At 45.2% G+C, this 16,775-nt stretch overlaps 1 protein-coding gene across 2 annotated transcripts in view; it reads right to left on the reverse strand.

The window, feature by feature from the left end:
* The window catches only part of Tgfbr2 (transforming growth factor, beta receptor II), an 87,669-nt gene that overhangs the window by 62,913 nt on the left and 7,981 nt on the right, over positions 1-16,775 (reverse strand). The window contains exon 2 of one of the 2 annotated variants that reach the window (NM_009371.3): positions 7,664-7,738. The exons of the other annotated variant lie outside the window; for it this stretch is intronic. Within the exon in view, the coding sequence (NP_033397.3) occupies positions 7,664-7,738 (75 nt within the window). The remainder of the gene's footprint in view (positions 1-7,663; positions 7,739-16,775) is intronic. 2 annotated transcript variants of the gene reach the window in all.

Here is a 16,775-nt window from a genome sequence, read left to right on the forward strand (position 1 = left end):
CTTGGGTGTCATGTATTCTGAAAGTTTGGCCCTGGGTGTTGGGGTGCTGGGGTTGGGGAGGTAGTGGCTTTTATTAGGTAGTTTGCTGCTCTGGCTTTGGTGTCCTTGGTGAAGCAAAAGCAGAAAACAACCAACAACTAATGATAGGGATTAGCTCCCCTGTTAAACCTAAGCCCTGAGTGGCAGCACCAGGAGGTCCTGGTAGTGAGAGAAATGGGCCGAACTAGATCTGCAACAAGTTGCAACCTGCCAGGGCTGGAGTCAGCCGGGCCTAGCCTCTGCAAACGCAAATCCCTGGCCCCAAGATAAAAGACTGTTTAAAACAGGGAAGGCTTGCCAAGGTATCAAGTGATTCTTGTTAAGCTCCATTTCAATGACAGACACATAATGCAGAGCCCAGGGGCTGAGATTAAGTTTCCAGGCAAAGCCCACAACAGCCTAGAGCAAGGAAATTAATATTTCAGAGAAAACATTGGATTTTTTAAATATATATATAACGCAAGGCTTTTTTGGAGGATTTCAGCCACAGCTTGCCAAACGCTGCCGAGCTCCCAGGACAGAACAGAGGAGGTGACCAGCTCACAGCTGGGGGGGGGGGGGGGGAGGGGGGAAGCCCAGCGCCCTGCCTGGGGAAGCCAGTTCTCTGCAGGACACTTTGATAAAAGCCAAGCCTGGTTAAAAGCAAGCATTCCTCAGCCTGAAACTTCCCAACCTGTCTGAGACTTCCTTTACCCTCCTTTCCTGAGTCTCCAGGAGAGATTTTTAAAGTTAGTATACAAAACTGTGGGTTTCACTATGGTTTTTTCATAAGAATGGGTCACCATGCTGTTCTAACCTCTCCTGGCCTCTCACCCCACCACTGTCCCAACCTTCTGCTTTTTTGTCCAGGATGAGTCTGCGCTGCTTATAATCACATAATCCTCACTAGTGTGTGTGTGTGTGTGTGTGTGTGTGTGTCTATGTGCAGGTGTCCGTCCATGTGCATGCAGAAGAACATGCATGGGGAGGCCAGGAGATATGTTGGACGTCAGCCCTTGCCTTCTTCCTTGAGGAAAACCAGAGAGCTGCGGGGGATTCTCCATCTCATCAAAGAAGTACTGAAACTGCAGGCACAGCACGGGCCACATTGCTGGCTTTTATGTGGGTTCTAGGGAATCCAGACTCTGATCCCTATGCTTCGACAGTACATAACCCCCTTGGCAACCTCTGCAACCCAACAATACTATTCGTGTGGAAGCACGTGTATATGTACATGTGCCTGTATGTGTATGTGTGTGTGTGTAACCATGTGTATGTACACACGCATGGTGTTAAGCATGTGTGTTTGTTCATGTGTTTGTGCACATGTATGCATGTGGAAGCACCTGTGTATGTGCACGTGCCTGTGTGTGAGTGTTTATGTGTATGTGTGCACATGTGTGTGTTTGTGTTGCCTACTAGCAAGCCCCAGTGATTCTTCATTCCCTTTTTTTCAGAGCACCGGGGTTAAAGCACATGTAGCCACCACCACCCAAACTAGAACTTTGGACTCAGGTCTTCATGCTTACAAGCAAGCACTCTTACCCACTGAGTCCCAAAGCCATCACCCAAGTCTAAAAGTACAATTTTTCTAGCCCTTCAAAGATGATGATTAAAATCCTACATGATATAAAGCACCCTGGCTAGACATTCCTCCAACAAAGCGGAATAGTTAAAATATACTTTTCAACCATGTTACTAGGAGCCTTAGATGAGCAGGCAGAAGCTGTGAACTATTCCAGAACATAGGAAGGGAGAGGAACAATGAATTTAATCTGTCCCTCTGCAATAATCAGTGCTAAGGAAGGACCCCATAGGCTGGAGAGAGAATTCAGTTAGTCAAGCTCTTATCAGGCTTGCACGATGACCCTCAGCACTTAGGCAAGAGCAGCAGTAGACTGCCATCCCAGCTCCGGGGAGGCAAAGACAGATGCTCTCAGGGGTTAGCTGGCCAGCCAGCCATGCCTAATGGAACCTGCAGGCTCCAGGTTCAGTGAGAGACTCCCCCCCCCCATATTTTCACCTCCCCCAAATCTCCCAGGTAGGTCTCAAGAACAGGAACTCCTGGCTTCCAGTTCACTGTGTAGCTAAAGATCACTCTCTGGTTCCAACATCTTCACTCTCCAAAAGGCTGGGATTACAAGCAAGCCTGTGCTATTCCTCCCATTTGATGCCTTCCTGGGGATGGAACCCAAGGTTTCACACACATCAGACAAGTGAGTTACAACCCATCCCCAAGGAAACCACCATTCTGTGGCTAGGTCTCCAAAGCAAAAGAATTTCACTTCTTCCAGGGCTCTGCTCTGAAACCTTGCTCATTTTTGTTAGCATGCCAATGAATGGGAGGTGCTGAGCCCTGCCTAAATACCTCACCATTCCTGGGCACATGCTCATCTGTGCCCTCACTGGGGTTTGGCTGAATCAGTGGTTTTTATCTTGGCTTCCACATCAGAAGCATCTGGGGATTTTTAAAAAGACTGTGATGAAGGCAGAGCCCTGCTCAAGCCAGTGAGCAGGACGCCCACGGGGTTGACTCAGGCAGTGGGATTACTCTAAAACTTCTCAGAGGAGTTGGATGTACAGCCAGGGCTGGAAATTACGTACAGTTCAGCAAAGGACATAGTGCCGGGGCTGGGGTGCTGGGATTGCTCAGTTGGGTTCCCTCTTGCTCTGCACGCACAGAGGCTTGAATTCAAAACCCTCAATTCAAGATGCTGGTCATGGTGGTGTGGCTTGAAATTCCAGGCCTGAAGACAGTAAACAGAGGGTTCCTGGGCTTGTGCCTTAGCCAGCCTACTTTACGTGGTGAGCTCTAGACCAAGGGAAGACCCCGTCTTAAAAAGTAAAGCTAGAAGGCATTTCTAAGGTTGACAGAGGATGTTGTTCTCCAGCCTGCAGTAGAATGAACATAAATGTGCAGGAACACCCACCCTCACATGTGTATATTCAAATGTACATGTGGCAAACACATACAGAGTGAAAGAGACAGAGAGAGAAAGACAGAGACAGGCAGACAGACAGATAGACAGTCTAGACACATTGCTCAGCAGTTAAACGTTAAAAGCTGCTCTTGCAGAGGACCCAAGTTCTAGTCCTAGCTCCCAGTTCCACCTGATCCAACACCTTCTTCTGAACTCCTTAACACCAAGCATACCCATGATACACATACATGCACACAGACACAACACTCATACACATAAAATAAAATAAACGAATCCTTTTAAATTAAACAAAAAACACAGGTGGGAGGGAGAGACTCAGTCTAAGCGGAGTGGTGAACTTGACAGACAAGTCCATCCTAGCCAGACGGTGAGAGGCTGCCTGTAAGCACCCCACTTCCCTGAGTGTCTGGAGCACAACACACTGCATTGGAGCAGCAGCTCCAGAGTTATATGCAGGTGTGGTCAGGCCCAACCCAAAGTGTCTTCCTACGTGACTCAGCTTCTAATCCTGTTTGTGGGGAAGAGGCAGGTAGTAGAAAGACATGACTCCAGGGCCCTTCATTTTCACTGTGTTCTCTCTTCAAAGACAACTCTGGGCAAACTCTTCAGAATAAGTTCTGTTGGTTGCTTGTTACGGTCGTTTGAAGGGGCGAAACTTCTCAGCTAGGCCTCATGGTGACAAAAGGACAAAAGGAAATTCATTTGAAAAATTGGACTGGAGGATTTCCTGACAAAGTGGAACTTCTCTTTTCAGTGTTTTCGCTGTTTGTTTGTTTCCATGAATGTGTCTTGTTTCAATCAAATCCACTCCTCATTCCCCATCTCCAGCTCCTCTTAGGTCCTTCCCTGTCTCCTTTCCACCTTATGTCTTCTTTCAGATAGGTAGACAGACAGACATACAGACAGACAATAGAAATGGATGGATGTTTAGATGCCTTGATATAGATGTCTAGTTGGTCTTGTCTGGAAGCATGGATATGTTGGACTGTGTACGGTAGCCTGGGCAACCTACCAGGGTCCCACCCTGGAAGAAAGCCAACTTTATCCCCCTCAGCAGTCACCAACTGTCTCTAGCTTCTCAATAGAGGTTCAGTCCTGTGAGCCCCTTCCCATCCAGGAGAAAGATGAACTTCTAAAATGTCTCTTAGGCCAGCAAGATGGCTCAGAGGATCAAGATGGTTGTCATCAAGCCTGACAGCTTGATCAAGCACCAGGCTGTATCCACATGGTAGAAGAAGAGAACTGTCTTAGTTAAGTTTCCATTGCTGTAAAGAGATACCATGACCAAGGCAACTCTTATAAAGGACAACATTTAATTGGGGCTGGCTTTCAAGTTCTGAGGTTCAGTCCATTATCATCATGGCAGGAAGCATGGAAGCATCCAGGCAGGCCAGTCAGTTGAGAAGCTGAGAGTTCTACAGCATGTTCCGAAGGCAACTAAGAGAAGACTGATTTCTAGGCAGCTAGGAGGAGGATCTCAAATCCTACTCTACCCAGTGACACACTCCCTCCAATAAGGCCACACCCCCTAAGTGCCCACTCCCTGGGCCAAGCATATTCAAACCACCACAAGAACAAAACTGACTTCCAAAAGTTTTCCATTTGTCCTTTGACTTCCACATGCATGTATACACATACATGCATCGGCTACACACACACATAAATAAATAAATAAATAAATAAATAAATAAATAAATAAAACAATTTTAAAAACTAAAATGTGTCTTGAGGTCTGGAGATATGGTTCAACTGATAGAGTACTTGCCTACCATGTACAAAGCTTTGAGTTTGATCCCCTGGGTCCAGGAAACCAGTCATGGGGACAAGATTATAATGCCAGCAATCCCAGCATGCAGGAGACAGAGGCAGGAGAAACAGTTGTTCAAGGTCATCCTTGCCTACATGAAGAGTTCAAGGCCTGCCTGTGCTACTTGGGACCCTGTGTGATAGCTAGAATGAGAATGGTCCTCATAGGCACAGAATGCTAGGTTCCCAGTTGGTAGAATTGTTCGGGAAGGATGAAGAGGTGTGGCCTTGTTGGAGACATTGTGTTGGGGGTAGGCTCTAAAGTTTCAAAAGCTCACACCATTCTGCTGTTGTGTGGTTTCTGTATGCCCATGTTTTGTCTCCCAGCCCCTGCTCCCAGAATAACAATTCTGAGACTCCAAAATATTTTCAAATAGCTAGACCATAAGCTTTGTCTCTTCCCCAACCAGCTCATGAGTTAACTATCCCATTATTCTGTATTAAGTTCTGCCATGTGGCTGGTTACCTGGTCCTCAGATATTCTTTTTTTCTGCTGTCTCCATCAGTGTTCTGCGGTCAATCCCCGTGTCTGTCTCTACCTTATCATACCCCGCCCCCTTATCATTTCTGCTGGATGTTCCAAATTCTAATTTCCTACCTAAGCTCATTGGCCAATCAGCTTTTTATTAACAGGTGAGTGCTTTTACAAAGTGCACAAGAGATTATCTCTACACCATTGTCAGTCAGATTCCATCTGTCTGTCTGTCTGTCTATCTATCTATCTATCTATCTATCTATCTATCTATCTATCTATTTCTCTGCCTGATGGTTGCTGTCTGAAGACACAGGCTCTCAGCTACTGCTCCAGAATCATGCCTACCTGCCTGATGCTATGTTCCCATCATGATGGTCATGGAGTCTACTGCTACCTTCCTATGATCCAACAGAAAATGGTTCCTCAGGTCAAAAATTGTTGTTCTGAAGAAGCACAAGGCTACACCGTCATAACATAAACATGATACATTTTAAGTTACCACCTCCCTGTGATTTAACTTTCTCCCTTTGCCTTTGTATTGACTTTGAACCCCTTAACCATTGAAGGGCTCCTTTCTGAAATGTTCAAATTGGTGTTGTTGTTTGTACAGTGGCTTCTTCCTTAATACAAAAATTGTTATGTAAAAATGACAGTTTTTAAGGATTATATAAAAAGGATTATCCCAGAAGATTTAAAAAATATGCAATCATTTTTTAAGAAGGAAGTAAGTAACAATGAAATCCCTAAGAGTTTGAGGAAAACTTGGCCAATTCTAACATAAGCCCAGCCCATTAATCTAGTCATTGCTTGACGAAGCTCGACCTTAATGGAAAATCTCCAGCAGGAAGGAAGATCTTGAGGCCCCTCCAGCTCACTCAAGCCGCAGGAAGCTCACCCTGCTGACGACTGGTGGAAACCGAGAGAATGGAGCCACTGTCACCAAAGCTTGTTTAATTCATGTTTTTGACCAAAACTAAATAAAATATCATGACTCAACTTCTCCCTTTTTAAAAAAAAATAACACTTCTGCAAAGCAATCCATAGAAAATCAGCAGTGCCAATTAGCCCGATAAACTGGTAAGCCACGCACTGTCTACTAGACAAGGTTACTCTTTTTTGTTAAGAGATTTCTTTTATTAATTTTATTTATGTATTTAATTATAACATGCATGCAAGCACTCAGGGAGGCCAGAAGAGGCCATGAGATCCTCTAGAGCTAGAGTTACTGCTGTTTGTGAGCCACTGGACATGAGTGCTGGGAACTGAACACATGTCCCCAAGAGCAGCAAGCACTCTTAACCACTGAGCCACCTCGCAGTCCCTTGGGTCATTCTTTATCCCATGTCCTTTGGAAATAGCACAGCTGAACACAGGCCATTCTACCTCTCCAATGCCATCTTGTTTCCTCTCTAAGCAATGTGATGATACTCTAGGTATCTCTCTCACTCATGTTATACCTCTGAGCTACCTTTTTTATATTCTTCATATCTTTATTCAGAGATTCAAGTTTAAGCAGCTACAAGAGCAGACCGAGTTAATAATTGCCTTCTGGGTCTACAAGGTGAAGAGCTGGAGATATTTATGTTCCCTGGTATGCTGGGCCCCTGAAGCTCTGAGAAAGTGGGGAATCACAGAAAAAGAAAAAAAGCAACTAGCAGACTGTTACATATTTTCATTTACTTACTTACTTATTTTGGTATTTTGAGGCAGGGCTCCTGTAACTCAGGCTGGCCAGGAATTTGAACTTGAACTCTCAACCCTCTTTTCCTCCATGTGCCAAGTGCCGGGGTTCTAAGATTGTCCCAACACCACTCAGTGTGGCACACACAGCCTTCTGTAAGTGCCAATGTGTGTCTCCTGCCAACCGCAATACAACCTCACAGAGCAGACCCCACTAGGCCTGGAAGAGAGGCTGTCCCACAAGCCAAAGAAAAGAACATGACTGCACAGTCTGAGCCCCACTAAGATGAGAATGGAGGGGCAAAACCCTGAGAAAAGTGTGACCTGAAAGAAGACAGTCCCTGGCATTCTAACTTTAAAAGCAAAACAGTCCACCGCATCCACCATTTAGCTACAAGTGTGTGAAAAATACAATAGACCTGGGCATAAACATGTTTATATTATGTGCACAAGTGTAGGTCTGAGAATGGGATTGTGCACACACCAGTACAGTGCACACAGAGGCCAGAAGAGGGGGCTGGGTCCTCTGGAGCAGGAGTTACTGGTGATTACAATCTGCCCTATGTGGGTGCGAGGAACTGGACTCAGATGCTCTGTAAAAGCAGCCTGCACTCTTAGCTACCGAGCCATCTCTCCAGCCCTATGACCTTAGGTTTTTATCTTAGACTTAATTATATGCGGTGAAAGAACATCATAACTACAAACAAAAGACATACGAAAAGACAAATCGAGAATACATTACAATGTTTCAGTGGATGGATGGTCCTATTACAGCTTAGGTGGATGGATGCATCTTTCTGGGCTTCCATTTCCACATCTGTAAAATGGGATGGAGAGTTATACCCTCTCAGAGGGCTGTTTCAAGATTTAAAATAGCAATGCAAATTAACACATTTTCCAATTAACAACGTCTTGCATTCTTGTAAAAGATTAGATACAGAATACTAGAGATGGGTATAATCAATAGGTTGTCTTCAAACTTGTCTGACCATAGCCTCCAAGTCTGGCTGCCAGTCTTTGCCTACTTCGCTGAGAATAAAGTAATTCAAGTTGGTTCTCTGCCCCATTTTCCTGGCGCTACTTTCCCATCTGCCTGGAGAAGCGGGATAATCATCTGGAAGTTCGTGTGGTGTTGGGAATTGAAGCCCAGGCCCCCCAGATGCTAGGCCGGTGTTCCACTACTGAGCTCGATTCCCAGTCCGCACAACAACTTTGTTTTTAAAATGCATCATTTCGTTTTAATGTTCATTTTAAAGATTCATTTCGTTTTAATATTCATTTCGTATCTGTTCTAACAGTGAAAGGCATTAAATGTGTTCCGAGATTTATGGAACAGAGAAGGACACAGCACTGGAGTGATTCGACTTGACGGTCAGCTGGGTTGGATTTAGAATTGTCAGGAAAACGCAACTCAGGGTGTGTTTGTGAGGGTGTTCCCAGAGAGATGTCACTGGAGAGAGAAGACCCATCTTGTCTGTAAAAGGCGGTATTTCATGAGCTGAGGCCTCAAACTGAAGGAAAAGGCAAAGTCAAGCAAATGTCAGCTTGTATTTCTCTCTGCTTTCTGACTACTGGGGGGGGGGGCAGGGGGCGGAGCCCATGTCTTCACCACCAGCATTGACAGGAGCCCAAACTGTGAGCCAAACTAAGCCTGCCTTCCTTAAGTTGCTTTCCTCGGGCATTTCGTCCCACCAGGGAGAAGAGTAATCAACAGAGATTCGAAGCTCACTAACATTGTGGCCCTGCCTCGTCCTTGGCTATTCCAACAGAGTACGCACAGCCCTCAGGGAATGTGGTCCAAGCTCTGCTTGCAGCCAGTGCACTTGTGCCTTCTGACCTGTCCATTTCCTTCTAACTTTAGGACCCTTCCATTCAGCGAGCATAGTGCCAAGTAGTAGACACCCTGGCGAAACCACAGTGAAAGATTTACTAGAAATGACACCCTCAATGACACTCGGCCAAGCTTCCCAGGCCCACCTGCTGATAAACCCTGCTACAGCACTGATGAACCACTAGCCTTGTATCAGAGGTTGTACATCATCTCTCCTCTCCCTTCCCAGAACTTGTAAACGATGAATATCTAAATAAGTAGAGAAGTCCTGTGCTGTTTTGATCGACAAAACATGACTCACATAGACATCGGATACCTAGGCAGTTGTTCTTTACATACAAGGAGCCTCAGGGGATGAGAGATGGCTCTGTAAAGTGTCTGCCATGTACCCAAGAGGACATGAGTTTGGATGCACAACAGCCAGAGACAAAAGCTGGACATAACAGTGTTTACATACAGTCCTATTGCTGTGTGGGTAGAGACAGAAGGATCCTGGACTTGCTGACCAGGAAGTCTAATGGAGTTGATGAGCTCCAGGTTCAACGAGAGGTTCTGTCAACAACAACAACAACAACAACAACAACAACAACAACATACAGAACAATAGAAAGAGACACTTAACATTAACCTCTGTTCTCAACATGCTTACACAGACACACACACACACACAGAGGAACTATATACACATATATGCAATACATGCATATGTATGCCAAGAGGGAAAAAAGAGGTGGAAGTGGGAAGTTGTTATTGCACATCAGCAGAGACCAAACCAATGGACTTAGTTGATGGGAGTTAAAGTTGTAGCTGTGATTCAAGAAGATACCATTGAGCTGTTAAGAAGCTGGAAGTGTATGCAGCCAACTCAACTGTCACACGTGTGGCCCTGCTTATCAAAATGGGTCATAAACCCAAAAGTCATGTACTGCCTGGGTAGGGGAAGGATGGGGGTTCTGGCGGGGAGATAAGAGAGACTGTGAAGAGGAAGCAGTCAGAATACGTGATGTGCATCACAGAACTGTCAAATAACAAAATCAATCCTCCTTAGGAAGAAACTGGGAGTTCTTCTGTGCCCTAGAGACATCCTAGTCCTTCCATTAATAAGTGGGTGAGAGGCGATCGATACTCTTAAGTTTGTGACAATGCCTAGCAACACCCTGAACGGTATAACTGGTTATGTAATGACCACAAGCACCCTCACTAACATCATCATTAAAATCTTGGGAGAGAAATGTTTTTACCAGTTTTAAAAGGTGACCAATGGCAGGTGGGTGGGTGTGTCTATGGTAACCCTTACCGTGTACCATAGACACACCCAGTCCCCACTTCCACACATCCCATGAGTATACACACAAATGTATATCCTAACAGAAACCATAAACACACACCCAAAATAAATCATTAATAATTAATTGATTAACTAATTAGGAGTCAGGGCATGACATATGCAATAGCAGAAAAAGAGAGGAGACTCCGTCTGACCTAGGCATGTTCTCATGAAATGGATCTGCGAGGCATTGTCTAGTGTGTGGATGAGGCACACAGAGGACTCTGACCTCAATGGGGAAGGAAAGCTATGTGGTCCTCAAGGTCTCAGGGCGAAAACCCACAGAAGACCGAGCCAAGGGAAATTCAACCGACAGAAATATGTACAGACTGATTAAAGTCAAGGGTGACCACGGAGAAGCCTGGAGAGTCTTCGAGAGAAAGTTGGTGCTGTGGTTGCTTAACTGAAGAGTAAAGCTAACACCAAGCAGCTCTGCAGTTCACCCAACAGGGCTCTGCTGTAAACACCCCAAGGATTGCAGGTCAGCCTGATGACGCTGTTGAGATTTGATACAACAGGAAGCAGCATGAAACAGGCAGTGGGCATTTTTTTCATTCTTCTTTCTTTTATCATATACAGTTCTGATGGCAAAGGTTTTTTTTTTTTTTAAATGAGAAAAAAATTATTGGAAAGGTCAGAAACTTAGTCCTGAGAACTATTTATGGTGACAACATTACTTAATGTGTTTATCACAGACAGGAACTGAGAATGCTGGAGCATGGAAATAGGCAGGGTTTAAAGCTGCCTTAGGATTGGGTAAAGTACAGAGGCCAGCGAGCAGTGGTCTGGTCCACTCGGGGAAGGTTAAAGTCAATGTCCAGAGAGCTGGGCAACATCTAGGGAGTTCTTCCTGAGCTTTGGCAAATTAAGCTTCTCAAAAAAAAGGTAACAAAATTGGGAAAAGATAGGGGATAGGCCAAGGAGGGGCTTCAGTGGCTGAAGTGCTTGCCATCCAAGCATAAGGCCCTGATTTTGGTCTCAGGGGCCCACACAATGGAAACAGAGAACTCTCTGGAATGAATTACACTCCTGCCTCCGCACGTTTGCCATCCCATGTTCTCCTCTTCTACATGTAAGCAAAATAAACAAATGGATGTTTAAAGAAGAAAAAAATATATTTACCGTGTAAATTATGTAAATAAATGAATCATTTAACAGGCAGCAATATTGAAAATTTGAGAACTAACTCCCCAAACAACTACCATTAATTTGTGAACGTGTTAGGTGTGCACACACTCAGCCCTGAGTGTGGAGGGCGATTTAAGAGATGCCAAGGTACAAAGGGACCAGTGTGGATTAAAGCCTACATGGCCCCTTGCTCACCAAAGGGAAGGAGATGGTATTGAGAACGGCCATGTGGACAACAACCACAGAAGTCTTCCTAACAATGGTCATGATAAAAATACAAGTGCCCAGCACGGGTCGAGAGGGTTGCTGCATTCAGTTCAGAGCCACATAACCTGAGAGGTTCCAGACTGTCAGTCAAATGCTGTGGTTTGATTTTTCCTTTTACATATTTTGTGAAGGGAATGATATCAAATGACCGTTTCCTCCGAGTATAGTGGTTCCAGAGACTAAAATGTGAATAGGATATATGTGTCACAAGAGAAACACTGAGAGCCATCCCTACCCTTGGAGATGAGAGATGGCTGTGTGGCTAGGGGCTTGTCTAGAAATCATGAGGACCCGAGTTGTGTCTCAGCACCATGTAAAACGCTGAACATGCGGGGTGCATTGTGGGTGCATTCTTCTCTTGGTCTTTTTTGTTCATTCTTTGTTTCTTTCCTTTACCAAATCACTATTGTTATTAATTTGCTGACAATGTATTTTGATCGCATTTCCTTAGCTCCTCCTATAGCTGCCCCTCCTCTTCATCCCCCAACTACATGTTCTCTTCTTAACATTTTTTTATATACTTTGGGGTGTAGAGCATCCACTGGGCTGTGAGTGAACTACCAAGAGCCACACCCTTGAAGAAAATGGATCCTCTCTACCCCCAGAAGCCATTAGGTGGTATGCATTCATGATGCACAGATGGTAGAGACTGGTGGGCACCTGGCCAACCAGGATAGTGAGAGACCCTGCCTCAAACACACGAGGTAAATGATGTCTGCAGAATGGAAACCAAGATGTCCCTACCTTTGCACACAAGTATATGTGCACCTACATACAGATTTACACACACATACACACACACTCACACCCCAAAATATTTCTACCCTATGTCTAACAAGAGTCTGTAAACTAAACAGAAATACAATTACAGGTCTCAGCAGCTCCTCCCCTGCCTTAAGAGAAGTCTAGAAGCTGCCAGACCCTGGCAATGTCTGTCGCCTCTAAGAGTATTTTAAGGAAAGTGGTGGTGCAATCTCTGGAAGGCAGCAGGACACTAATTATACCCACAGGCTTGCTTTCCTCCCCCAAGGCACACAGACAGTCCTTGCGGCGCGTCATCTTTGAGTAGACTGAAGTCCTTCTTGATTTCTCTACCTTGGGAAAACCCTTCCTGAACATCTCACCCATTCAAGGGAGGATCAGAACCAAACACTGTCAGTGACCGAAGAAAAATGGCCTCACCACCAAACCAAGTGCGGCTGCCCTGAGCCAGGCATGACTTCTGGCTGAGGCAAACCTACTATGACCACAGTCTATCACTCACACGCCTGCAGCAGGGAATTCTCAGAGTGACCATGGCGATACATTCTTAATTTTTCTTTAGTAATAGTGAGTTAAAAATCCCAGGGAAACTGTGGGTCCGACCTTTGAGGATTTGGGTTGTTTTCTATTCAGATTAGTTTGGGATTTAATACATGGTTTCTGAGTCAACCTTGGTAATTTTCTCTATTAGCATAAAGAATTACATGTTTCAGAGGGCCAGGGAGGTAGCTCAGCGGGGAAGGAACACAACAGGAGAACCTGAGTTTGTATTCCCAGAAGCCATATAGAAAAGAGAGATGGCTTAGTAATTAAGAGCGTATCGTTCTTGCAGAGGACCTGAGTTTGATCCCCAGCACCATGGTTGGGTGGATCACAATTACCTGTAAACACAGCTCCCTGGGAACCTGATCCCTGGGCACCTGCATCCATGCATACACACACACACACACACACACAGAAAGAGAGAGAGAGAGAGAGAGAGAGAGAGAGAGAGAGAGAGAGAGAAAGCAACAAAGCAAAAAATCTCTTCTAGTCCAAGTCTCATCACAAATAAAAACAAGCCCCGCTGAGCCAACATTCAAGCCGGTCCCCAAACGCCTTCCTGTGCCTGGTGCCTGAGTCCCCACTGCTGTCTGTTTCTCTGATCTTAAAATAAGGGTCTGTTCTGAGGTACCTTTCATTTAAGATCAAGGTCCTTCCTCATTGGCACAGGGAGGCAACTGATGAACGGTTTTTAGCTGAGCCTGAAGGAGGGGAGTAAGGGAAGGTTTCTGTTTAGTGACTCTAGTGACGCCACAGTGCAGACTTCAGTCTCTGTTTACAGCTAGGGGGAAGGAGGAGAAGGCATTCTTAACTCTATCTCCTACGCCAGAGAGTGAACCCTACCATTAGGCACAGCTTTAGGTCTTGAGGAAGGTGATGTTTAGACATTTTAGAGGCACTCTGTTGAGAAACTAATGCATGATTAAGAACAGGAACTTGGCTATGAGAGCGAATGCTTACTTAGAATTATCAGCACGGTACTATAAAAATTATAAATGCCACAAATAAAAACCCTTATAGAAAAACAAACTGTTGTGTCTACTTGTAGCTTGACAAACTTCTCTGAATATTTTTCCTTTTTTTTTTTTTGCATGCTTTTAAATCATCCTTTCCAATGATCTTGTAATACCTTCTGTTGTTAGAAAAAAAAAAGAATCTTCCATCTTTCCTCTAAGACCTAATCAAAATTTATCGTTTATTTTTTTCCAAGTTTATTTTCACTTTTATTTATGTTTAGGTATGTGTGTTTGCCTGGGTATGTACCTGGGGATGCAGAACCTGTGGAAGCCAAGGAAGGGTGTGAGATTTCCCTAGAGCTGCAGTTACAGTCGATTGTCAGCTCTTGGAAGTATGTACTGGGAACTGAGCTCGGGTGCTCTGGAAGAGCAATCTTGGAGCCATGTCTTCAACCCCATTTTTAAAACTGTCTTCATAATTCATTCTAGGTGGTGCCATATAAGTATTCTGGTTTGCCCCCAGGCTTAGGAAAACGTTCAGTAGGAAAGCAAAGGGCCTTGCAGGGCTTCTTAAATACTGTTTGCATTGATGATACTCATTAGCCACGGCGCAAGACCAGGAGCTGTGCTTCTACTAGGGAGGTCTTGGAAGTTAACTTCCAAATGCTTCATCGCAAATCTTCCACACCACGATCCACCTTATGTATCCTCGACTACAGGCTGCAGACTTGAACTTCTCCAGGTCTTCCCAATATGGCACCTGTCTCACTAAAGCTACCCAATGTCCCTGGGTGTAACTCCTCCACCATTCAGCTGAGAATTCATGATTTGCAGGCCACTACATTTTCACCTTGAGGCCACTGTTCATCAGGCATGATGTACAACGTACATGGATCAGGTCTGATTTTAGTTCACTAGGGAAATTAAACAGGAAAATATACTTGAAATGCTGTTGCAGCAGAAGCATATCGCATATACCATTATTTCTCTTAACTCCTAGAGTCTCCCCTTATATTGACTAAGACAATCTAGACTCAGCACATCTAAGAACTGTAGGTTTAGATCCCCAAACCAAATCCTTTAAAAGACTTAACACATGTGCTGCCTAGTTCTTATGTCAACCGGACACAAACTAGAGTCTTTTGGAAAAAGTGGCCTCGGTTGAGAAAATGCCCTCACCATCGTGCCCTGTGGCAAGCCTATGGTGCATGTCCTTGATGTGGCAGGGTTCGGCTCACTGTGAGCCTTGTCGACCCTGGGCTGGTGATTCTGGGTGCTATCAGAAATGAGGCTGAGCAAGCCATGAGGAGCAAGCCAATAAGCAGCACTGCTCCATAGCTTCTGCATCGGCTCCTGATTCCAGGCCCCTAAAAGCCTTGAGTTTCTGCCCCGACTTCCCTCAGTCATGAGCTGTGACATACAGGTGTTTTCCTTCAGCAGCTCCTATGGTCACGGTGTTTATCACAGCCACAGAGACCTAAGACACTAGGATGAGAAAACCCACTTTGAGAGAGGTGTCTCGAGTATTCCCTAACACACAGTAGGGGCTCAACATGCCCAGGCCATGAGATGATCTCACTCATCAAGAGCTCCTGCCATGGTTAACTGTGTCCAAAAAGATCCCAGATCCCTCTACTACCAGGTGCCCAGAAACAACAGCCAGCATCTCTCTGTGTGGAAGAGGCTTACAAAGCTTGGGGGATGTAAGTGATCATCCCCAGACATCAGTGAGTGATCCACCTCAAAGTAAATCCATCTTTTAAAACAGCGTAGAGCTTTACCAGATGAAGAGCCACTGTGGCATAGGTTGGAAAGATGCACCAGCCCTTATTTTCCGGCAAAAAACTGTGTGTTCAGCCAAACCTGCAGTTCTCCAAAGAGCATACTTTTACTAGTCCTGTGCCTTAGAGCTGAGGAAAGGGTTTAACTTCCCTAAACTGTCCTAAAATTCCCATTTTAAAAGAACACTTGAGAAGCCATGGATTGCTCCAATGAAATATTCATGGCACCAGAGAAATGCATTCACCCTGTGCTAATCATCTCGCTATGCAGAGGAAATGAAACCAAGGCTTTGGAAACTCTGGAAGCTGCTGCCTCCGAGCAAGCTCAGCGGACGGAGCTCTCATTCCCTCAACAAAACTGCCACTGTACCAACCGGGGTTTTCCTCACCCTAGAAGATGGCCAGGGTCCTGGCTTTCATTAATGGGCATGCTCTCTGCTCCAGGGAAAACAGGATGCAGTCAGCAGATGCAACCTTTGCCCAATTCTGCAGAGGAATGTGGCTCATGCCTAGCCCACCCAAACACTGGAAGGCCCAGGAAGAGAATGCCATGGGCCAAAACAGGTACAAGTCACAAACCAAACCAATGCGATGCTGGGCTAAATGAACCCTTGTGCCTTGGTTGACAAATACAAAACCCTCAGTATTCGGAAGGCCTGGTTGAACTGCAGAAGTCCTTCCATGCTCAAGAACCTTCCCCGGGAAATGGGAGCCCTGGTTGACATTCTTGTCTACCTCTCTGTGGCCTGTTTCATCATGAGGAAATGAAGACAGGGTTCAGAAGTTAGAGCACAGGCTATGCCCATGGATCTCAGCACCCACAGCCAGCTTCAGGGCATCTGACACCCTCTCCTGGCTCCCACAGGCAAATGCATTCCACATAGAAATACTATGATGCAGATGTATATATGTACACATTAATAAAAATAAAAATTTAAAAGCAAGACACTGAAATGGAGAATTGCATCTTCTAAAGAGTTCTCTTTCCTCTTTTCACCCCTCCTTCTTCCCTCCCCTCCTCTCCCTTCCTCCGCTCTCATACTGTATACCCTCTAAAGCAGTGGTCCCCAGCCTTCCTAATGCTGAAATCGTTTAATATCGGATATGCAGGGTATCTGAATCTCGATCCCGAGGGGTCACAGCAAACAGCTTGAGAACCACTAGAGTGTAAGGTGTCCAACTAGAGGCTAGGAAGGCCTTTGCAAGATGGCCCAAGCATGCTTGCCGATAGAAGATGTGGGTTTAGGGCAGAAAGTTCT

This window comes from Mus musculus, chromosome 9, assembly GCF_000001635.26.
Source record: "Mus musculus strain C57BL/6J chromosome 9, GRCm38.p6 C57BL/6J".
Taxonomy (NCBI): domain Eukaryota; kingdom Metazoa; phylum Chordata; class Mammalia; order Rodentia; family Muridae; genus Mus; species Mus musculus.